The sequence below is a fragment of the Pelobates fuscus genome, chromosome 3 (genome assembly GCF_036172605.1).
Source record: "Pelobates fuscus isolate aPelFus1 chromosome 3, aPelFus1.pri, whole genome shotgun sequence".
NCBI lineage: Eukaryota > Metazoa > Chordata > Amphibia > Anura > Pelobatidae > Pelobates > Pelobates fuscus.
The window spans coordinates 249,095,474-249,120,899 of NC_086319.1; the positions used below are offsets into that span (position 1 = coordinate 249,095,474).

At 41.9% G+C, this 25,426-nt stretch overlaps 1 protein-coding gene across 1 annotated transcript in view; it reads left to right on the plus strand.

Annotated features, from left to right (window-relative positions):
- Positions 1-23,330, plus strand: part of UCN3 (urocortin 3) — a 39,280-nt gene extending 15,950 nt beyond the window's left edge. The window contains exon 2 of the mRNA XM_063445465.1: positions 22,622-23,330. Coding sequence (XP_063301535.1) covers positions 22,637-23,104 — 468 coding nt within the window. The 5' untranslated portion in view covers positions 22,622-22,636 and the 3' untranslated portion in view covers positions 23,105-23,330. The remainder of the gene's footprint in view (positions 1-22,621) is intronic.
- The last annotated feature ends 2,096 nt before the right edge of the window (positions 23,331-25,426 follow it).

A 25,426-nucleotide genomic window follows, 5' to 3' on the forward strand; every position in this document is an offset into this window, starting at 1 on the left:
CTGGGAGATGAGGGGGCACTGAGACACGAGGGACACTAGCTGGGAGACACAGGGACACTGTGTCCCCATGTGTCTCTGTGTCCCCAAGTGTCTGTGTCATAATGTCTCCCAATGTCCCTTAGTGCCTCAGTGTCCCCATGACTCCTTGCAGCCTTCCCCCCCCCCCCCCCATCCCTCACTTCCCTGAGCTGTAGGCTGTCTCTGCAGGGTGGTGGTTGCTGTCTGGACTCTGCCTCTCTCCACACACTGCGACCACTACTGACCAGTGCTGGTATTGAATAGTTATCTCTGTTTATACTGAGAAAAATACCAGGATTTGTATTGCCAGTATGACTGCAATATCGGCACCGGCCAGGCAGCCTCAAATACTGGCTGTGCCAATAAATAAAAGCCAGGTGGAATCCCTAAGAGTAGGGTGTGTACAAAAAAAAAAAAGTTCTTTTTTTTTTTTAATCAATGGGCCTATTCCATGCTCCTGGGCCTGGAGCTGCAGCTCCATCAGCCCCTATGTTAATCCGGCCCTGCACACACTCTATAGTCTCTATCCTTCTATACACATTACACCCTCTATCCACCTACACAGATACACGACAGACCCTATACACAAACTGCACCACTAACCGACCTCTCCACACACACTACAATGCAAACATCCACATACACACATCCTTATAAGAAGCCTTTCCCATTCAGACACACAACCCTACAAGAAGCCTCCTCCCTCAGTCTCCTACCCACATGCATCACCCTCACATGTAACCCCAAAATCAGAACCCCCCACATGCGCAAACCCACCAGCAGACTTGTTTCACGCACAACACCACCGTAGTCTACTACCAAACATATGCAACCTTGCAAACAGTCTCCCCCCACTCAAGCAGGTTCTCCACCCACTACACCAGGTAGTCTTGTTTATGCAATTTGTGTACTTTTTATCTTTCATTAATTGTATGTTTATCCATTGTGCCAATAAATTTCTCAAGCAGCTTTCAAACTCGTGTAGAACCACAGGCAGCCTCCCCATACACACATACAACACCATCTCCCAAAGTTGTTCCTCTTTTGTCCTCTGGTATGGCACTTATTTGAACACCAGAGACAAATTACTGGCAAATGGCTGGTTAGAGAAATGGTAATATCACTGCCTTAGAAATGAGAAAACTAAGTTTGAATCACAATAAAAACACTTTGCCAGAAAGTGTCCTTGAGCAAAACACACCTATATATGGATATATATAGGTGTGTGTATATGTATATATATATATATATGTGTGTGTGTGTGTGTGTTTGTTTGAGCATAACATTCTTTACCTTTAAATATTCCCTTTCTATTCTGTAGAATATGTTGGCACTCAAGGCCGGCCTTATGCCATTAGGCACCCTGTGCGAATAATCTTCACAGCGCCCCCCACCCCCACCCCCCCACCCCCATCGACCCCAGTCCTACACCTTTAACCATGTATGTGTATGTGTACAGGGATGTAGTGTTTTTATAGGGGATTTATTAAATTAATAATGATTTAAAAACATATATTCATTCCCCCTTCCCTGTTACCTTGCAGTGAGGGGGGAATGTTGATCTCTAGTGTTGCAGTCTGCTGGGAATCTGGTCTGAATTCTTCACCTGGTGCAAACTATGAGTAACTGTCTCATTAGCTCAGGCATAGACAGTGTCAAGGCTTTCCTTTGGTAATCCGCGGCAACCGACTGATTGGCCGGAGCTTGGAAGACGGCTAATTATGGTCTGCAACAAATGGAAGTGCATTTCAGAGGTGCCAGACTGCCTCTGCTACATTACAGAGGGGCAGACTAAGTATGTCACATAATACTGTGAAACACGGTTACAGGCAGACAGAGACACACACACACACACACACACACGCTCAGTTACAGGCAGACACACACACACTCACTCAGTTACAGGCAGACAGTCACGCACACTCAGTTACAGGCAGACACTCACGCACACTCAGTTACAGGTAGACAGTCACACACAGGTACATGCAGACAGCCACACACACACAGTTGAAGTCCCACACAGGCAGACAGTCACACGGTTACAGTCCCACACTCCATTTCAGTCACACACATAGTACAGCCACACACAATTAGTGAGACAGACAATTAAAGTCACGCACAGGCAGACAGTCACACACACATACACACAGGCAGACAGTCACACACACACACACACAGGCAGACAAACTGGCAGACAGTCACACACACACTTACCTCTTTCCATTATGGCTGGAAGGGGGGGGTGGAGGCAGTGCAGCTCCTGTAGCTTAGTTGTTGTAGAAGCAGGGACTCCTTCCTCCTTCCCCATTCTCCCTTCCTGTGATGCAGTTACCATGGGCTTCTGGTAGGTTTTAGCCCTGTTTCCACTGCCATTTTAGCCCCGCCTCCACCTCGTCTCGCTATATTTTTCATAGACCCGGGTGGAGAATAATTAATCCTCCACCCGGGTATTTAGCTCCCCTGCACTCTTACCACCTGGCCATGTGTGAGCTGTGTCGGCTGCACAGTGTGCCCACTCCTAACGCCGGCCCTGTTGGCGCTATACAATAGTCATTAAATTTTTATGCACTGCTCTAAACAAACACATGGCAATTTTCCCTGTGAGAGCTCTTCAGCAGAGCTCTGTGTATGGGCTGCACTGGAGGGGCATCAAATTAACATGCCCACTTTGGAAGGATGTGCATGTCATTAGTGGTGACACTACACGGCCCCTTGTTTTGGGCTTCTCTACCTTTAATTGCTGCAGTGCATATTTGTCCCAGTCTGCCTTGTAGTGTTCCTTTAAGAGCAAAATTAATGATATACAGAACATGTTTACATTTTTCAGCAATTTTATGTTACATGCACATTTTCATTTGCCCAACACACTTATAAACAGAATATAAATACATACATTGTAGATCCACCTGCTCATGGATGTGTTATAATTTTTTTTTTAAATAAAACTATATACTGGTATATGTCAACCTTACGTTTAGCTGGATGCTTACACTGATATATAAAATACATTTTTGCAGTGTGAATTTATTCCACTCAGGAAAACTTAGTGTATGTGCAATTTAAAGTAATGTGTGATACGAAAAATCAAAACACTGATCTGACATGCTCTTAATTAGTAGCTCAATTCTACCCTGTGGATTTATAGCTAAAATAAACCACAGTCAGTTCCATTGGTTTCCCTGTGAACTGATGGATGTGTGAAAGCCAGAGCCTCATTTTATACGGATGCTTTGCACAGCAGTCTCAACACGTGACATTATATAAAAACATGCGAGTTTATCAATGAAAAAGAAACATTTGTTTTTACGCATTGCACCATTTTCATCTTACACTTGTCTCTGTAAAATGGTGTTTACTTTAAAGTGACAGTTCTTCTCCAAACACAGTATACATCCGAGTGCAGGAGATAATGATTATGTAGCCTATTAATCAGGGACAACAGCAAAATGAACATTAGTTGGATTTACAGAAAAGTTGTTAATTTAACTGGAAATCAATAGTAAAACAGTGGATAATATATTATTTGTTTTATATCAAGTGGTTATTATAACTGCTTCATACCATGGCGAGTTATAAAATCGTGATGGGTGGAAGGTGGGAATTGGAGGTAGGATATGGGTTTGCCAGTGATGCAGCCGCAGAAGTGTGTGAAAAGACTTCTGGGAAGGTCTCTTAATATTGTAATATTTTGCAATATTGTTGTGTAGTTGCAAGCACATTTAAAAGAAAACTCTAAAGGTAAAAATAAATAAACCATAAACCCTAACCATACCTCTCAGCAGCTGTTCTGCCTCATGCATGATCATCTTAGTCCAATTTATTGGGGACCTGTAGTATATGCGCAGTCTCCTCACCCGCAACAGTTGCTCTTCTTATCTTCAGTGAAGAAGCACCTCTAGTGAGTGTCAGTCTGAGCCCAATAATAGGTATGGTTCAGGCAAAACTTAAACATGGCTGTTTCTTAAAAATACCAATATTTTACATTCCCAAACAAAAGGAACACATTTTTAGATTAAAGCCACTTAATTAAGATGAAAAGGCTTTGGGGGCTTCCGGTTGACTGCAGCAGCGAACAGACGTGCATTAAGAGGGCTCCGAGTCCACCACGAGAAAAAACGTGAAATATTCCCTCCCTCCATACCCTAACCGACAAGCAATCACCCTACGCATTAATGGGGAGAAAAGGGAAAAAAGTGATGCCTCACAAGCCGACATCGGGACTTACAATCGGAGAATTATGGAGGCAGACACGTGGAGCCTCCGACTCCATCATGGCGGCCCAGCACGGTGGGTGCTCAGATTTCTCTGACGACTTGTCAGACGAGGAAGAGAGGGGACTATTGCAACCTCCTAACCCATCACAAAGGGCTCAACGAAGCGACAAGGAGAAAGACACTGAACCACTCACATTAGTGGTCATGAAGACGTTATTGGCGGACCTGAAGCAGAGCTTCCACGAGGACATTACAGCGCTCCGTGCAGACCTGACAGGCCTGACAGGCCGCATATCCAAACTAGAGAGCTCCTCACAATCTCAGGCCCAGGATGCTGTCGCACTGCAACACGCAGTACAAGCCCTGGAACGGCAAAACAAGCAATTCGAACATCGCCTTGCGGCACTCGAAGACGCCAGACGGGCCTCTAATATTAAAATCAGAGGGGTCCGGGAGGACGTTGCAGAGGCCGACCTACCCTCTCTGATACAGCGCATGGTACAAGCAATCTTACCCCGGGGTCAGCAGCAAACAATCACCCCGGAGAGTCCCAAAGAGTCCCAAAACCGGCAAACGCCCCACCTACTGCGACGAGAGATGTCATCATGATATTACGCAACAGCGGCCATAAGGCGGCGATTCTCTCAGCCCTCCGGGACAAGACCCCCTTTCGCCTGGACAATATGGACCTAACACTTTATCCGGACCTGTCCAATGGCACCCTGGCCTGGCGTAGGTCGTTACGGCCACTTACCTCCATCCTACGTACCCACAAGATCGATTACTGCTGGCGGGCACCCAGGACATTGACGGTCCGACGAGGATCGACCACACACAACATCCAAGACATCAACGATGCCCCGACCTTCCTCCGACACCTGGAACTACCTCACGACCTGCTGCCTCCGACTGGAGAGATCACCGGGGACAACAACAGCTCCCCCAACCGCACCCACACATGGGACCCGGACAGAGTTGCACCATTCATCCCCAAAAACTCCACACCGGACGCATACTCAGCAGTCACGACATAGAGGCGCAGGGAAACCCGCCAGACCGAGCCATGGGTCCACTACACGGTCTTGCGTAAGATTGCCTAGTCTCAAGGGGGTTGTGCTGTAGCCACCCAGAAAAGAACCCTCGAGGCCCACAAGAGCCTTTGAACTTATTATTTTTCCTTCGACACAAAGGACACGTGACTATGTTATTTTCTTTTTTGCTATGCCTCATGTTAAATGTTATGATTTAAAAGGTGTTCTGTAGGTGCTCCGTACTGGACAACGCCTTTTACTTAATGCATACGCTCACTGTAGCACTCAAGACCTTGTTATATCACAGTTTTTACTAGGGACAACAGATAGAACCATACACTGCACGGGTAGTACTAGATATAGCCCTAATGTGTAGTTATTATGCCTTCGGCTTTTACACCTACTTGCTAGGTCCCCACGCATCGCACGAAAGGCAACCATCTGGTGCCCTCTAGTCGACTACACTAGACGTCAATTATCTCTTAGTAAATAACTAAGTTCTCAACGTACGCCCTTTACGCTCTCTGAACTCCATGTATATATAGCTTTCCTTATATGCCCATATCGCTCAGCGAAATGCCCATGCCTCACTCGCTCCTACTATGGGGGCATAGCGAAAAAGCCTGTGCCCGCGTGGGGCGTCAAACATAAAAGTAGTCACCCCGCCACTTTACATGACCCCGCAAAGCAAACTGGCCTCTAGACTAAACCTCTTGATTGTCCAACCTTCTGGACTTACTTAACCAGCCATGCTATACATCACAGCTGTCATATAGCACCTAGTCAGAATTGCGTGATACAAGCGTGCCCCCGCCACCCCACTAATATGGGCTAATCTGGGGTATGTGCAACATCATTAGGCTCTCACAGACCCGTCATAACCTGCATTAATCTACTGACGCTGTTTTAAACATTAAATATACCCATATTAGACCTACGTGTGCAACTTCCAGGCACCCGCAGGCCGACATTAGCCTACAGAGCTTTGCTAAAGTTTCTCACATGGTTATAAAGCAACATTTTCTTTATATTATCTTGAACCTGACCGGTATTCCGGTGCACATCTGACTAGCACTTGACATAGCATAATAGCTTATTACACTAAAAGCAAGAAGCGATGCTGTTAAAAGTTTATGTTTTTGATTTGTCTGAACACCGTTATTATTGTTTAATTCATAGCTCATACCTTGAACAGTAGAACTGTGTAACAACTAATGCAGGCCAGCGTACCGAGGCCTAAGTGGTTCTGAAGCGACAGCATATCCTAGATAATTTATTTGAATAGATTTTATATGTTTATCGAGCATAGCTAAGTGATGGCGGAACACCATAGTTACGATTAACCATCCCACATTACCTGTCCCCCGTAAAACCGCATCTAATTTCGCATGTTAGCCTCTGTATAATAAACTCTCCCACCTGCCCTAGCGCAATGTTTAGGCCGTTACAAAGCTTTGAGCCATGCATTTACAGTGGTAAGAAATTACTCTGATTTGGCTGACTGATCGCTCCTTTTAACAACACAACACGAGAGGGCACTGCAGTACTCTGCTCCACAAGGCGTCTCAAGCACAGCCCAAATCCAACTGTATGAATGTCTTGTTAAAGCTTTAAACGTTTAAATCTTAGCAACTATCTATGTTATATAACCACTGATTAATTAACTTTGCAATTATAACAATTCGAGATACTACTTTATATCCTACCGAACTTGACCTTATTCTACACCTTTATTGAATGTGCATTGTATTTTTTAGGAGTCACTTAAAACAAAATTGTGCATTGTATTTCTATGGCATGTCACACAGCAATGTTGTTTACTGTTATTTAGCGGGTGCCTACTGTTGTGGCATGGCACACGTACATTTGAATGTTAATCTTCCATATGCACTCAAAAATAAAGAATTTAAAAAAAAAAAAAAAAAAAAGATGAAAAGGCTTTGTTGCTTAGTGTCCCTTTAACACATGCTATATATATTTTCTAATCAAGTTCCTTTGGTGATATATTTTTCACTGTGAGTCTCTCACTTGACTTTATTGAACTCTCACTTGCCTCCTCTGTTTCCATGGTAACTGTCCCACATTTAAGAACTTTGCACCGTTTGATGATCATGACACTTTTATAGATCGTCCCCTAAGACCTAAGAGAGGTGTTCTCGAACAAAGTGCAACTATAGGTAAAAATAATTATTACAAATATATGGGAGTTTTGGGGATTTTTTTTTATCACTAACAGTAACTTATTAACCCCTTATGGACACAGTCAATTGTACACATTCTGATCAGATCAAAACAAACAAAACATGGAATTTGCGCTAAATGTCTGTTCAACCATAAATTACCTCTTTCATATGAAGTGCACCCAGATTTATTATTATTATTATTGCAATTTATATAGCGCCAACAGATTCCGTAGCGCTATATTTTATATCATTTTGTTCAGGAGAAACAGGGCTTTCATTTCACATCAAATATATATATATATATATATATATATATATATATATATATACACACATACATACACACACACACAATTTATTCAGATTTTTTTTTTTAAAGTGTGAGAAATTAAGATTAATCCTCCATTTTTTATTTATTTTTTATTTTTTATTTTTTATTTTTGCATGGCATTTTAACTGTGTCATAATACTGTTAGCTTTTACATTTGTATTGCAAATAGTATGCCATCATAGGGGTAATTTTCATTCTTGGGCTACCATAGGGTCATAAAGGCAACGTAAGCAATCTGGCGAATTTTAAAGTGAAAAAAATGAAACACAAGCCTTATATTTGACGCTGTAATTTTTGAAAACACCATAAAACCTGTACATGAGGGGTACTGTTGTACTCGGGAGACTTCACTGAACACAAATATTTGTGTTTCAAAACAGTAAAAAGTATTGCAGCAATAATATAGTCCGTGTAAGTGTTGTTTGTGCGTGAAAAATGCAAAAAACGTCACTTTTACTGGCGATATCATCGTTGTAATAAATTTTACTGTTTTGAAACACTAATATTTGTGTTCAGCGAAGTCTCCCGAGTAAAACAGTACCCCCCATGTACAGGTTTTATGGTGTCTTGGAAAGTTATAGGGTTAAATATAGTGCTAGCAAATTAAATTCCCTTTACTTTCGGCATGGGTTGTCAGGCAGGTCCCGCTAATTGTAATTAATTAGGATACCTAATTATGTAAAATTATTACATAAATATATGTGTAGAATTAATATATGTATATATATATACGTATATATATATATATATATATCATTTTTTTTTTATATTTTTATTTATATATAGGTATATATATAGTGATATATACGTATATATTTATGTATATAGATATATATATTATTTCGTTATAAGTGTATTTTGATATAAATATATATATTAATATCACAATACAGTTAGAACGAAATAAAACATCTATATATTTTTTAACATTTTATTTTTAATTATTTTTTTTATTTTATTTTTTTACGTATTTACATATTTATTTTTTTATATTATTTATAAATATATATATAACAATATTTATATATATATTTAATCAGTATCAGTCTACGTGTAATTTTATATTAATATATATATATATAATTATATATATATTAATATTAAAATACACCTAGACGGTGTATGTGTATATATATATATACTTAGATCATATATATTTAATATATATATATATATATATATGATCTAAGTATATAATTTATTTATTTTTACACTGTTTTAACATTTTTTTATTTGATTTTCAGCCAGCAGGGGGACCAACTGTCATTACAGTTGGTCCCCCTGCTGGCAATGCAGCAGGCAGCTAACCCGGCCATGTGATTGTGAGGTCCTCGCAAGGACCTCACTCTCACATGGCCGGGAGGGCTCCTGTAGGGCGGACGTGCCGCGGGGGGCTCCTTGGGAGTCCCCCCAACCGCGATCGCCGGCGTGGGATCGCCGGCGACCGGGTAAGTTACAAAAAAACCGGAGGGCGTACTATTACGCCCTGCGGCATTTAGAGCCGCTTTTAAAAGGACGTAATAGTACGCCCTCCAGTCATAAGGGGTTAACTCCTAAATGACAGTGAATTGAGCAGTGAAATTGCAGGGGAATGATCTATACACTAAACCTGCTTTATTTAGCTAAAGTAATTTAGGTGACTATAGTGTTCCTTTAAAGTATTTTTTGTATATTAAAGTTTGTTATTCTCATTAACTCATCACAAGTACACCCTGTTCCAAATTATTATGCAAATTATATTTTTCTAATTTACCTAAATAATTTATGTAAATACCAGTCAGCATAATTCTCATGTTATCAACTATAAAGTTGAACAAACCTCCTAATGATAACAGTATTTTTTTTTAAACATAAATAACTTACAATGCACTGTTCCAAATTATTACGCACAGTAAGTTTCAAAACACTTTATAGGTTGTAAAGAACTGAAAATTGTCATTTGTTGTGTTTGAAGCATATTTACTGAAATCAAAAGCTATTTCAATTAAACTTATAACAACATTTTAACTTTCTAAACATTTTAACAGGTCACGTTACATTTTAACATAGGACCCCTTATTTGATAGCAGCTTCACAAGTCTTGCATCCATTGAACTTGTGAGTTTTTGGACAGTTTCTGCTTGAATTTGTTTGCAAGATGTCAGAATACCCTCCCAGAGCTGCTGTTTGGATGTAAAATGCCTCCCACCCTCATAGATCTTTTGCTTGAGGATGCTCCAAAGGTTCTCAATACGATTGAGATCAGGGGAGGATGGAGGCCACACCATGACTTTCTCTCATTTTATCCCCGTAGCAGCCATTGATGCAGAGGTATTCTTTGCAGCATGAGAGGGTGCATTGTCATGCATGAAGATGATTTTATTATGCAAAGCATAGTTCTTCCTTCTGTACCAGGGAAGAAAGTGGTCAGTCAGAAACTCCACATACTTTGCAGAGGTCATCTTTATACCTTCAGGGACCCTAAAGGGGCCGATCAGCTCTCTTCCCATGATTCCGGCCCAAAACATGACTCCACCACCGACCTTGTTGACGTCGCAGCTTTGTTGGAACAGGGTGGCCGTCCACCAACCATCCACTACTCCATCCATCTGGACCATCCAGGGTTGCACGGCACTCATCAGTGAACAGGACTGTTTGAAAATTAGTCTTCATGTATTTTTCTGCCTAATGCAGCCATTTCTGCTTGTGAGCATTGGTTAGTGGTGGCCGAATCCAGAACTCTGGAGAACTCTACACCTTGATGTCCGTGGCGCACCAGCAGCTTCAAATATCTGTTTGCTGCTATGTAATGGTATTTTAGCAGCTGCTCTCTTAGTCCGATGCATGGACATGGTAGAAATCTTCCTCAATGTGCCTTTATCTGCACGAACCCGTCTGTGCTCTGAATCAGTCACAAATCTCTTAATAGTGCGATGATCATGCTTAAGTTTTTGTGAAATATCTAATGTTTTCATACCTCGTCCAAGGCATTGAACAATTTCACTCTTTTTGGCAGCAGAGAGATCCTTTTTCTTCCCCATATTGCATGAAAATGGTGCTCTGCCTAATAATGTGGAACACCTTCCTTTAGTAGTTGTTCCTTAAATTGGGCTCACCTGACAATCCAATTATCACAGGTGTCCGATATTTTCAGTGATCAAAAGAGCCCTGAGACACAATGCGTTAAACTGAAACACATGAGTTAAACTGAAAAACCAAAATATTTATCTTTTTGGCACTTAAATAGAATTTGCATAATAATTTGGAACAGGGTGTATTTTGCTGCCAAAAATATGCCACCACTGCAACTTTAAAAGTCTTTACAGTTAATTTAATCTGCAAATTTTGTACACAGGAAATTATTAAATATTTTGCAGCATTCAGTGATATTTCACAATCCCATGTCAAGTTTATCTTTGGATAAGTTTACACATATTACCTAAAAGAAATTATATACGAATAGATCTAAGAATAGTTAGATCTAAGATCTAACATTAAATTTCCTCTCTCTGATCACCACCTCTTATCCTATTATCCTTTAGAGCCCCCCACCAGGACCGAACTGGGGATACATTGTAGCCCTTGAAAAAAAATCTATGCCAGCCCCATAAGTCACTGTGCCATATTTTGTCACATGTAATATGTAAGGCTATGTCTTGCCTCCCTAGATGATTGAGTAATATATAAACACACACACATATAATAAATATATATATACAGGGCCGGACTGGGTAAAAAATTAGGCCCGGGCATTTTTCAATCAGAGCGGCCCCCTAAGAAGGGGGCGGGGCAAGAGAGGGCTCTCAAAGTGAGCATGTTGGTTCAATGCGCAGAGCCCCACTGAAGAGCTCTGGCATTAGAAAAAGACCCTGAATTTGTTCTGCGCAGCGCAAGCAAATTTAATAACATGCTTGCGCTGTGTTTGCTTTTAAATTGTCTCTGGTGTCTCCACAAGTGGGATACCAGAGGACAAAAGGGCCAGGAAAGTGTATGGTGCATGTGTTTGGAGCCTGCTTGTGGGATTGCGTGTGTGTAGAGTGTGGTGTGGTATTGTGTAAATAGGTCAATTTCATTTGTGTTTGTGGTGTAATATGTGTGGCTAGGGGCTGTAGAGAGTGTGTGTATAGGGGGCATAGTGTTATAGGGGGTGTAGCGAGTGTGTGCATACGGGCTGTAGTGTGTGTGTATAGGTGACGTAGTGTGTGTAGGGGTTGTAGAGAGGGTGTGTTTATAGATGTTGTATGTGTTTGCTGATAAGGAATGTAGTGTGTGTGTAGGTGGTGCAGTGTGTGTGTGTAGGAGATCTAGTGTGTAAATGAGATTGTGTGTGTGTATAGAGGATTAAGAGTGCATATAGGGTAAGGGATCTAGCGTGTATCTGGAGCGTAATGTGTGTAGTGGTGCAGTGTGAGGGGTGCTGTATTGTTTGTGTGTGTGTGTGTGTATATATATATATATATTTGGACGTATTGTATGTGTGAGGGGCGCAGTGTGTGTGTATGTAAGAGGGGTGCTGTGTGTGAGGGTGTTTTTATCTGCCGTCACATTCTAGGTTTCTAATTTTCTTTGTCTGTTAACTCACTGAGGGTTAATATATATATATATATATATATATATGTATGTGTGAGCGAGGGTGCTGTCTGTCTGAGGGTGCTGTCAGTCTGAGGGTGCTGTCAGTCTGAGGGTGATGTCAGTCTGAGGGTGCTGTCAGTCTGAGGGTGCTGTGTGTGAGTGAGGGTGCTGTGTGTGTCTGGGGTTGCAGTGTGTGTTTAGGTGCAGTGTGTCTCTCAGGGTGCTGTGTGTGTGTGTCTGGGGGTGCTGTGTGTGTGTATGGGGGTGCTGTGTGTGTGTCTGGGGGTGCTGTGTGTGTGTCTGGGGGTGGTGTGTGTGTGTCTGGGGGTGCTGTGTGTGTGTCTGGGGGTGCTGTGTGTGTGTCTGGGGGTGCTGTGTGTGTCTGGGGGTGCTGCGTGTGTGTGTGGGGGTGGTGTGTGTGTGTCTGGGGGTGGTGTGTGTGTGTCTGGGGGTGCTGTGTGTGTGTCTGGGGGTGCTGTGTGTGTGTGTGTGTGTCTGGGTGCTGTGTGTGTGAGGGGGCTGTTAGTGTGAATGTGATTTTTTAATTTAAATTTAAAAAAATTTTTATTACTACTAATAAAAAAAGGTTATATTCCCCCCCTTACCTTTAGCCTGGGAGGGTGGGGAGCCAGGTATCCATTGAGGAGGGGGGCCGTGCTGCCATGGAGGGTGCTGCAATCCTTCTCTGGTGGCTAGCGTTCACTCTCGCGAGATCTGAGCGTTGCCGCGGGAACCTCGGCAACGCTCAGACCTCGCGAGAGGAGTCGGCGGAGCTGCTGGATAGAGCTCCGCCGGTCCTCTCCTCCCTCCCACACTCCTCAGCCGGCGGCCGCCTGTAACTGCCTCTGGGCCGGTGAGGGAGCTCTTTGATCTCCCCACCGGCCCATGGAGGCACACAGCGGGGCCGGCGCTCGGATAATGCCGGCCCTGCAGGGGCTGGCAGGGGAGAAACTGATCTCCCCTGCCGGCCTCGGCCCCAAGGCCATCGCGGCCCACCGGGCATTTGCCCGGTATGCCCGATGGCCAGTCCGGGCCTGTATGTGTATATATATATAACAAATATATATTTATTTTTCTAATATGAAATATTGGTCCTTTCATGAAAAAACATTGAATTATACAGTAAGCATACTTACATGCAGACACAGACAATCTCACTAACACACATAAGCTCATTGATACACAGCCTCATAGACAAACAAACAATCTCATTGAAATACATAAGCTCATTGACCTAAAAGCACAAGCTCACAGATGCACACACGTATGTTCACTACAGACAAGCTCACTGACACACACATGCTAGCAGGCACACACACAAACCCAAGCTTACTTAATAGCAGGCACACACACACACACACACGCTTACTATCTAGCAAGCACACACACACACAAGCTCACTCAATAGCATGCACACACACAAACAAGTTCACTCACTGGCAGGCACACACACAAAAGTTCACTCACTACCAGGCGCACACACAAATACAAATCTCTCTCACTAGCAGGCACACACACAATTATGGTCATGACTGAAGCTTACCTGGCACTGGTAGGTGAAGTTGCCATTTTGCCTCTTCCTTCCAGCGAGGTCAGCAATGTGCGTTGGGGCGGAGCATGCATGCTGGAGGTGGAGCTTCTGTTCAAAGGCAGGGCTTCCACGCAGGAGCGAGGCATGCAGCCAAAATTGATGTAAATTGTGCAGGGAGACTGACCAGTATCCTGGTGGGCCAGTCCGGCCCTGCCCCCACCCAACATCCTCAGCCTAACCCCCCTCAACTCAGAAGAAACCTGAACTCTATTGACCTCCAGCAACTCACAGCTGATGTCCCTTCTGAGATCTCATCCGTCCCTTACCCTCTCATGTCTCTATCTAGCTATCTCCTTGTATAATGCTACCCTTACCTTTACCATGGACTCTGCAGCCACGCTCCAAACATGCTCCTCAAGGAAGATGCGCCTTCAACCATGGCACACTAAGTCAACCTATCTGCAGAGATGTTCCTGTTCAGTAGAATGCTGCTTGAGGAAGTCCCACACTTTGTCAGACTGTCTCCATTATAAATTAATCTCGTGTACGTACAGCGCAGCCCTCACCCGTGCTAAACAATCCTACTTTTTCTCTAGTTAGATCATGCTTACGCAATCCTAGGCATCTCCTTGATACCTACACTCTCTCCTTCGCCCACCAGAAGCCACCCCCCAAACAAACCCTTCAGCCAATAGCTTTGCATGCTAATTTACGGACGAGATTGAACAGATAAGGAAATAATTATCCTCCTCCTCTCTCTAGCAACTACACCTGTACCGTACCTTCCCTTCCCTGCATTCTCCCTTGGTGCAGAAAGGGAGGGGACTGCTCTTCTCCTCTCCTCTCGTCCTTTGGTCCGCTTCAGTTCTCTCTTTATACTGCCTCTCTCAGCAAACTCATTAATTCCTTTGGATTCTGCTACCATCTGTAGGCTGACAACACCCAGATATATCTCTCCTCCCCTGATCTCTCCGCCGCGGTCCTACAACATGTTATTGCTTTCTTCAAACTTTGCTTTCTGAAACTCAATTTCCTCCCGCTTTCTGAAACGCAATTTCTCTAAAACAGAGCTTTTTATTTTTCCTTCTCATAATGCTGATCCTCCTCATTCGCTTTCCCTGCATGTTGATGGTACTTGCATCTGTCCATCCTCGCAAGCTCGTTTTGGTGATATCTTTGATCCTGGCCTTACCTTTGCACCTCATATCCAATATGTTGCTAAAACCTGTTGATTCTACTAAAAAAATAAAAAAAAACACCCGCATCTGCTCCTTACTCAAGCAAGATGTTGCCAATGAGCTTGTTCGTACTCTGCTAATCTCTCGCATGGATTACTGTAATTCTCTCCTAGTTGGTTTCCCCAGAAGCTGAACTGCCCTGCTACAATTTGTAATGAATACTGCCGGCAGGCTGATTTATTCACACCTGTTGCTCCTCCCATACCTCACCTCTCTGTCGATCCCTACACTGGCTTCCTGTATTTTATAGGTGTCAATTCAAAATACTAACCCTTACCTATAAAGCTTTAAACAACTCTAATCCATGTTACAGTTCTTCACTGATTTGTAAATATGCCCCTTTTTCTGCTAACTCACACTTTTCATGGGCAGCTCCTTTCCTTTGAAACAGCTTCCTACCCTCATTAGACTCTCTCCTAGTCTTAAATCTTTTAAGAAATCCCTCAAAACCCATCTGTTCAGAAATGCTTATGGCCTCCCAGAGAAACTTCTATGTCACATATCTGTCTCTTGCTCCCTCCTAGAGCCACACTTCACTCTCATCTCCTTGCTGCCATATTGTGTTTTCATATCCCGCCTCCTCTAGACTGCAATCTTGTTTGAGCAGGGTCTTCATCTACAGGGAGTGCAGAATTATTAGGCAAGTTGTATTTTTGAGGATTAATTTTATTATTGAACAACAACCATGTTCTCAATGAACCCAAAAAACTCATTAATATCAAAGCTGAATATTTTTGGAAGTAGTTTTTAGTTTGTTTTTAGTTATAGCTATTTTAGGGGAATATCTGTGTGTGCAGGTGACTATTACTGTGCATAATTATTAGGCAACTTAACAAAAAACAAATATATACCCATTTCAATTATTTATTTTTACCAGTGAAACCAATATAACATCTCAACATTCACAAATATACATTTCTGACATTCAAAAACAAAACAAAAACAAATCAGTGACCAATATAGCCACCTTTCTTTGCAAGGACACTCAAAAGCCTGCCATCCATGGATTCTGTCAGTGTTTTGATCTGTTCACCATCAACATTGCGTGCAGAAGCAACCACAGCCTCCCAGACACTGTTCAGAGAGGTGTACTGTTTTCCCTCCTTGTAAATCTCACATTTGATGATGGACCACAGGTTCTCAATGGGGTTCAGATCAGGTGAACAAGGAGGCCATGTCATTAGATTTGCCTAATAATTCTGCACTCCCTGTACTTATTGTTCCTGTATCCTTTTGTAAATGTCTCATTTATTGTTAAATCTCCCCCGTTCAGTATATTGTAAAGCCCTGCGTAAAAAGTTTACGCTATATGAGTATTTTGACCACATCATCCTCTTTATGCATATTGTCTTACTCCAAGCTGTATAGGCTCGAAAGCCTACTACCAATTAAGCATATTAGGTGATGTGCATCTCTGTAATGAGAAGGGGTGTGGTCTAATGACATCAACACCCTATATCAGGTGTGCATAATTATTAGGCAACTTCCTTTCCTTTGGCAAAATGGGTCAAAAGAAGGACTTGACAGGCTCAGAAAAGTCAAAAATAGTGAGATATCTTGCAGAGGGATGCAGCACTCTTAAAATTGCAAAGCTTCTGAAGCGTGATCATCGAACAATCAAGCGTTTCATTCAAAATAGTCACCAGGGTCGCAAGAAGCGTGTGGAAAAACCAAGGCGCAAAATAACTGCCCATGAACTGAGAAAAGTCAAGCGTGCAGCTGCCAAGATGCCACTTGCCACCAGTTTGGCCATATTTCAGAGCTGCAACATCACTGGAGTGCCCAAAAGCACAAGGTGTGCAATACTCAGAGACATGGCCAAGGTAAGAAAGGCTGAAAGACGACCACCACTGAACAAGACACACAAGCTGAAACGTCAAGATTGGGCCAAGAAATATCTCAAGACTGATTTTATGGACTGATGAAATGAGAGTGAGTCTTGATGGGCCAGATGGATGGGCCCGTGGCTGGATTGGTAAAGGGCAGAGAGCTCCAGTCCGACTCAGACGCCAGCAAGGTGGAGGTGGAGTACTGGTTTGGGCTGGTATCATCAAAGATGAGCTTGTGGGGCCTTTTCGGGTTGAGAATGGAGTCAAGCTCAACTCCCAGTCCTACTGCCAGTTTCTGGAAGACACCTTCTTCAAGCAGTGGTACAGGAAGAAGTCTGCATCCTTCAAGAAAAACATGATTTTCATGCAGGACAATGCTCCATCACACGCGTCCAAGTACTCCACAGCGTGGCTGGCAAGAAAGGGTATAAAATGACATGGCCTCCTTGTTCACCTGATCTGAACCCCATTGAGAATCTGTGGTCCATCATCAAATGTGAGATTTACAAGGAGGGAAAACAGTACACCTCTCTGAACAGTGTCTGGGAGGCTGTGGTTGCTGCTGCACGCAATGTTGATGGTGAACAGATCAAAGCACTGACAGAATCCATGGATGGCAGGCTTTTGAGTGTCCTTGCAAAGAAAGGTGGCTATATTGGTCACTGATTTGTTTTTGTTATGTTTTTGAATGTCAGAAATGTATATTTGTGAATGTTGAGATGTTATATTGGTTTCACTGGTAAAAATAAATAATTGAAATGGGTATATATTTGTTTTTTGTTAAGTTGCCTAATAATTATGCACAGTAATAGTCACCTGCACACACAGATATCCCCCTAAAATAGCTATAACTAAAAACAAACTAAAAACTACTTCCAAAAATATTCAGCTTTGATATTAATGAGTTTTTTGGGTTCATTGAGAACATGGTTGTTGTTCAATAATAAAATTAATCCTCAAAAATACAACTTGCCTAATAATTCTGCACTCCCTGTAAATACCAATAATAATAACAACCGTGGAGACATGCATTGTTTATGAATGCAAGATTTATTTATAGAAATGTCATGTCCAATTCCCTGTAATAATGTTTTAAATATTTCTTTACACTAAATTACCCCCTAGGTGGAGACATTTCATTACAAAACAACTTTATACATTTTGTCTGTTACTCTATTTCCAATTTTAACATAAAGGACCGCAACCATACTTTATCTTTGTTACATGTATGATTACTGAGTCTCCATTTTAATTGTAATTTTTTTTTTAAATTATCTATCTATCTTTATGATAAACACTCATTGTAGGGTCAGCATCCACTGCTTCTAGTGAAAACGTACCAGCAGTGGTGTATTTTTGAATATGTGCTGCCCTAGGCATGTCAAAACTGGGGCATCCCCCCTACCGGTTTAACACGAACACGCAGTTTGACTGACAGACACACTCTGACACACCCATTCACTGACAGGCACACATTCTCAGATTCACATACAGTGACATACATTCACTGACTGACACACACTGGCAGACACACACACTAATAGATACACACTCTCAGACATACACTCACTCGGACACATAGTGACAGACATGCACACACATTCACTGACAGACACCCTGATACTGACACATTCACACACTTACAAAGTATTATATATATTTTTAAAATATTAATTTTAATCCACCCAGCATCCCTACCTTTGGGAGAGCTGGAGTGGATTCTTCCCTAGTGTCCAGTGGCAATAAGTTGGTGTATTAGGACACTTTAACAATAGTTAAACTTCACAATTTATGGAAGTATTGTTGATGACCACGTCTATCTCTTTAGAACTATCCTCTACTCATTTTTAAGTACTTCTTCATGTCTTAAAGCATTGATTATATAAGACTGGCTCTACGAACATGTAAGAGACCTCATTATCTAACCTAACCATGCACTTTTTGGCTTAGGTGGAATATATATTTTACAACACAAACATAAGGCTAAAAAAACTAGATCAACTTGTAAAGAAGTTCCGTGAAGTGTTTGTGATCTTGCAGAGACAGTCAGAGCAGGGCCGGCGCCTCCGTTAGGCGAACTAGGCATTCGCCTAGGGCCCAGGCCTGCTGGGGGCGCCCACCGGGATGTTTCCTGGTGGGCTCCCCCAGTCTGGGTCCACAGCGCTGGGAGAGAGGCTCTTGAGCCGCCCCCAACGTCGGGCCGATCCTCAAGGCGCCCCAAAGTTGGGGGCGCCGAGAGGATCCCTGGCCACCTCAGGGCGCCCCCAATGCAGTGCTAGGTAAGGCAGAGAAGGCACTCGCTTACCTTGATGGCAGGTGCCTGCTCTGCCACTAAATGCCGGTGAGAGTGGCGAGGAGAGCGGATGGAGCTGGCAGGCGGCGAGTGAGGCTGTTCTAGCAGCCTCTCACTCCTCCCTCGTGGGCCCTCTGTGATGCCGGAAGCCGGAATACAAGGTCATTTCGGCCCTGGCATACTAAATGGAGCGCTGGAAGAGTGAGGAGCTGCCTCACACTGGACCCCAGGGAGGTGAGTGTTTGACTGTCAGTGAGTGTGTGCATGTGTGTTTCTGTTTGTAAGTGTCTGTCTATATCAGTGAGTGAGTGTATGTATATCAATGAGTGTGTGTATGTCAGTGAGTGTGTGTATGTCAGTGAGTGTGTGTATGTCAGTGAGTGTATGTATGTCAGTGAGCGTATGTATGTCAGTGAGCGTGTGACTGTCTGTGTATGTATGTCAATGAGTGAGTGTATATATGTCAGTGAGTGTGTGTGTGTGTGTGTGTGTGTGTCTGGCAGTAAGTGAGTGTGTGTCTGTCTGTCTGTCTGTCAGTAAGTGAGTGTGTGTGTGTGTCAGTAAGTGTGTGTCTTTCAATCAGTGTGTGTGTGTGTGTGTCAGTCAGTGAGTGTGTGACATATGGGTGGGCTTGAAATGGATCTTTGCCTAGGGCAGCCCTGAGTCGGAGGGTTCCTAGATCTATAACAGATAGATAATCTACTAAAGAAATTAATTATTTGTTATATAGTACCTGTACAGACTTCCATTCGCACATTTATTCCTTAGTTTAACCACAGAATGTGCATGTAAAATGTGTTTTCAAAATTGTCTGGAAAATTGCTGATTCAGAATAAAATAAGATTTTAACAGTTACTGTTTAATTTCAGAGAGAGTTCGATGTTTTTATTTTTTGGGTTGTTTATTTTGCAGGCAAGAGGTTGTATATTTCTTTTAAAACATTTAGTATTATGTGGTCCATGGCACATTACAGATTTTATAACACTATAATTTCAGAATATTTATAATAATATGTATTAATATTAGAATAGCAAAGTTTGTTACATTTCACATGAGAACAGAAGATCAAACACTGTAGAGGTGGCATCTGTTAAATCCTAAACAGATTGCATTGTACATCTTATTCCTTGACTTAAGGACCGTAAAACAAACCTTATGCACGTCATGATTTTGTACATAAATCTGCAATAATTTAAGCTATAGCACCTCAGCATTGCATAGTGTTACTGTCATTATGTTTAACACACATCTAAAGGGTTAGGCAGGGTCTTTATTATCGTTAGAAATTATTTTCCATCTGTGCTTCTACTGATTGCTCTCAATTATTAGCAATCAGAAATAAGTACACATTTTGTCAGAATAATTTGCTCTTCGATCATAATAAGGATTAGCAAGAATGGGATCACATTCTTGGACTTGTGCTTTTGTTCTATTGTCTGTCTGTCTGTCTTCATGTTCTATTTAGTAGCACTGCATAGGATTCTCTGGGTGCATGTCTGTGTCTGTGTCAGAAACCACAAAAATATACCAGTGAGATTCTTAATGTCACTGCATTAAGGATGGCAGTTAATAGTTACCTTTTGTATTGCCCTGTGTATTTTGTACATTTTTACAGCACTCCAGAATATTTAGAGCTTTATAAATGCCAATGATAAATACATAAACAAATAGATGTACTCGTGCTTATATAACAAGCATGCAAGGATAATGCTAACAGTATGCATTAACAGGTACTTATGTGCAGTGGTGTATCCTGGTTTTGTGCTACCCTATTTATCAATAAGTAACATGGACTGTTTTCCCCATATAGTTAGTCTACAATCCTCCATAATGTATTCTAGTCTATAATCTATACTACATTATCCCATGTGCACTCAGTTGTGTGTGTATATATCACCATGTATACTGTTTATATTGACACATGACATTTCACATACAATATCACCCTTACATTGCAGCCATGTTGTAACTTTACATACACCCTGATGAATGCATATATATATATACAAACACTTGTACACAGTGCTGTATCTTTAACGAAGCATGTGTGTTCATCTTAAACAGGAAGAGGAGAGGCCTTGACAGGAAGGGGAAGATTTACATTGGGGTGCCCGAGTTTCGTCACACCTAGGGCAGCACAAATCCAAAATACACCACTACTAGTACACAGACACACACACTCTGATATACACACATACACACAAACACACTTATGCGCAGAGATACAAAACACACATACATAGACAGATATAGACACACAATCACACTGTATGTCTGTCAGTGTGTTTTGGTACCTGTGTATGCATGCCAGACATTGTGTAGCACATATGTACCTGAGCGTGTGTGTCTCGTAGTGAGTATCCGTGTGCGTCTGTGAATGTATATCTGTGTGTATCAGTGACTGTGCCTGGAATGCATATCTGTTTCTGTGTGTGTTTGTGTCTCGAAGTGTATGTGTGTTGGAGATGCTTGGAGTGTGTTTTGTGTATGGGGGGCTGCTTGTGGTTTGAGAATTACTGTCTATAGGTAAGTGAAGTGTGTATAAGGGTGACTGTGTGGGAGGTTATTGTGACAGGGTGAATGCATGTTAGAGGGGACTGTGACAAGGTGAATGTGTGTGAGAAGTGGGTGTGAGGGGATGACTGACGGGGGTGAATGTCTGGGTGGCGAATGTGTGAGGGGTCGATGTTTGGTGGTGACTGTGACATGGTGCATGTGGGGAGGAGTGAGTTTAGTGCGAAAAGGGTTACTGTGAAAGGGTGAACTGTGGGGAAAGATTGTGTGTGGGGAGGCTATGTTTCTCTGTCCAGCATCACCACACTGTTGTGTTTTTGTTTTAGCAGTGAGGGAGTTATAATATTTATTCCCTGTTCCAGCTGTTTCCTTGATGGTCTGGTGGGTTGCCATAGGGATCTGCAGACCCCTTTGAATGTCCCCTTTTTGGCTTTGACCTGGGTTCTTCCTGGACAGAGAGCAGATTAAGGCCGTGCAGGAAGATCTGTTTGTTCATGTTGAAAAGTATCGAAATGGTGGGATTGTGAATGATATGACATTGTGAACAAGTTGATAAATACCTAAAAATCGATTGTGATGTACCTCATTATGAGAGTTAATCAAATCAAATAAATCACTTTCCTATCCCTTACCACTTTAACCCCTTAAGGACACATGACATGTGTGACATGTCATGATTCCCTTTTATTCCAGAAGTTTGGTCCTTAAGGGGTTAAATTATATTATTCATAACTATGTTTTACTTTAAGTTGGTGAAGGCACAGAACCATTTGTTTTGTAAGATGTTGTTTTCATATGTGTGTTTACCCAAGAATACACTGATCTTTCTATACAATAACCGTTGATTTCATCACAGATAATGCCGCCATTGTGTTTGTTTTTGCACAGGTGCAGGGTGGAAGGATGCTTCACGCCAGGCTTCTTTTTCTACTTCTTGTTCTCTGTATGGCCCGTTCTAGTATTCAATACAAGTTGTACAAAGCAGAGTCAATATTCAGCTGCCTAAAAGAAGCTCTTGAGGAGGCAAAAAGGAGAAGTTTTGAGGATAACTCCATTCTTAGTAAGAGAGGCTATGATTTTGAACCAAGAGAACAGCTTTTATCCCAGCAAGAAGAAGAAGACGAGGAAGAAGACGAGAAAGAGAAAAGAACATTTCCAGCTGCCCGCTACAGATACCTGTCACAGGCACAGATGAAAGGTAAACTCTATCAGAACAAGGCAAAAAGTGATCGCCGGACCAAATTCACTCTTTCATTGGATGTGCCCACTAAACTTATGAATATTTTGTTCGACATTGCCAAGTCTAAAAACATGAGGGCAAAGGCTGCAGCCAATGCACAGCTCATGGCCCAGATTGGCAGAAGAAAGTAAGACTGGCCTGGCCTTGTGTGGGTGAAGAGGGAGGGTATAAAAGCTGACACTGGACTGGTGTCATAGAATTCCCTTCTGTACACACACATGGCCGCATCACAGAACTTTTCTTTGTACAGTGCATTGCTATATTCTAAGTCCTTCAAAGCTGCATTTATTTCCCATATGTTTATACCCAAGGGTTGAAGTTTCAATCCCCCTTTATCGTTTTTTTTTTTTTAGATTTTTTTTTTCAGTTGTCCTCCTCACAATCTTTGTTGTTTTGACAGTCTCCAGTTCTGATTGGTTTTGTTCTCTTATTTCTACATCCTATTTTTGTTTTGTTTGTATTCACTTCCTTAGAAGGGAGATTTTAATGCAAGAAATGTAAGATTATTAAAAAAAAAAAAGTTTGCATCTCCCACTGTGATGTTTTTGGATTATTTTTTTTATTAAAACAAGTCATTTCTGAAAAATCCATATGCATGTTTTGGATTTGTGTTTTTGCTCTTTTCATAACATGTGAGAAATGAAAACCAAGAATGGAAATACTGCTTTTTATACTATAGACTGATTGCTGCACTTATAGTGGGCATGGCTTCAAGAAAGAAAATATTTTGGCAGTGGTCTGGTGTTAATTTGATTGTCCATATTGTGGCTTAGTATGTCTATCATACCTAAGTAGGACTAACATCATTTAAGCAGCAATGCTCTTTTATGGCTCTTATGATTAAACAGACCGCAAACCCATGTACCAAATTCTCCCACCAGCACGATAACATGCTTAGTTATTCATGAAACCATATTTGTTGGGAATTGACCAAGGAATTGTACATTGTATGCCAACGTGACCGAATAGAAAAAAAAAATCTTCTGTTCAGCTACTTTGTCTAAAATTTGCAATTTGCATGTCAATTCCCAATTGGTGAATAACAATTTGTGTGTTTTCTGTAATCACTTATTTGCGTGAATATATATACCCCCATATATCCTCTGTCTTATATTCCAAATACAGATAAATACTTGATGAGTTATATTTCCCTATATTTTTTACATACAAAACATTTATTTTATGATGTTGAAAACATGGTAATTCAAGAACCAGTGCTAACAATGTGCTTGAGGTACAAATAAAATTCAATTGATTATATATGAATAACATTGTGTCTTGTGACGATTTGTACTATCTTCCTTAAATGTTTCCACCGATATGGTCAATTCATTTTTAGTAATAGATGTTTAGGATGGCAGTTGTTAAAGATGGAATTAAAGGTTAGAGTGTTAGAGGAGATGGGGAGGTTGTATTTGTCACTTAAGACAACCACAGAAGTCCCAAAATATAAACCCCAAGCTTGTGAAACTTTTGTAAGTAAACAAAGTTCCCAAGCAGAAAACCATGCAGTCTTCCATTAATCTCGCCATAATAAACCTGAAATACATTCTATGCTGGGGAAACAGAATATGGTGGGAAAGGAACTGACTGATTGCCCAGATAGTTGATGCTTGCAATTGTTTGAACCTTCCAACCTTTAGGACAATCAGACAGTTAGTCAGTTCTCTAACTTTCTGACAAATACTTCTAAAGCACTGTCTAGCTGCACTTCATTAAAGCACCTTTGCTTTACACAGTTTAAATTATGTTCAGTGTGTCAGGTATTATGGGCCGGTTTCGGTGTGAAAAATAAGAATTGGTGATGTTATTGTATAGTTGTTTTTAGGCATGTGCATGGGGAAAATTTTCGGTTCGGTTCGGTATTCCGAAATTCGGGATTTTCGCAATTCGGGACATCGGCACTTCGACACTTCGGAAATTCGGTAATTTCGGAACTTCGGGACCTCGGCAATTCTGCACTTCGGCAATTCGGACATTCGGAAGTACCTGAATGTCCGAATTGTCCGAAATTCGTCCGAATACATATTCGGACCGAAACGAATTGCACATGTCTAGTTGTTTTGTCACTGTTCGAAAAAGCTGTTTACACTTTTGAAAGAGGTTTCAAAAGCTTTGGAAAAATGGGTAGATTGGCAGATAATTGTGGGATGGTAAGTAAAAAATACATAAAACTTCAAGAGTCCAAGGGAGGGAAGGGGGTGGAGGAGTGACCATCAAGGGTGCAAGGGAGGGTGAGGAGAATGTGGAAGGGGGGAGAGTCCACTAATGGAGGAGGGTGAGAATGCGGGGGGGGGAGACTGCTAAGGGAGGTGGAGAGACTACTAAGGGGGTGGGTGAGGAGAGACCACTAAGGGGGGTGGGTGAGGAGAGACCACTAAGGGAGTGAGGGGGTGGAGGAGAGACCACTAATGGAAAGGGTGGGAAGAGGGGAGAGACCACTAATGGAAAGG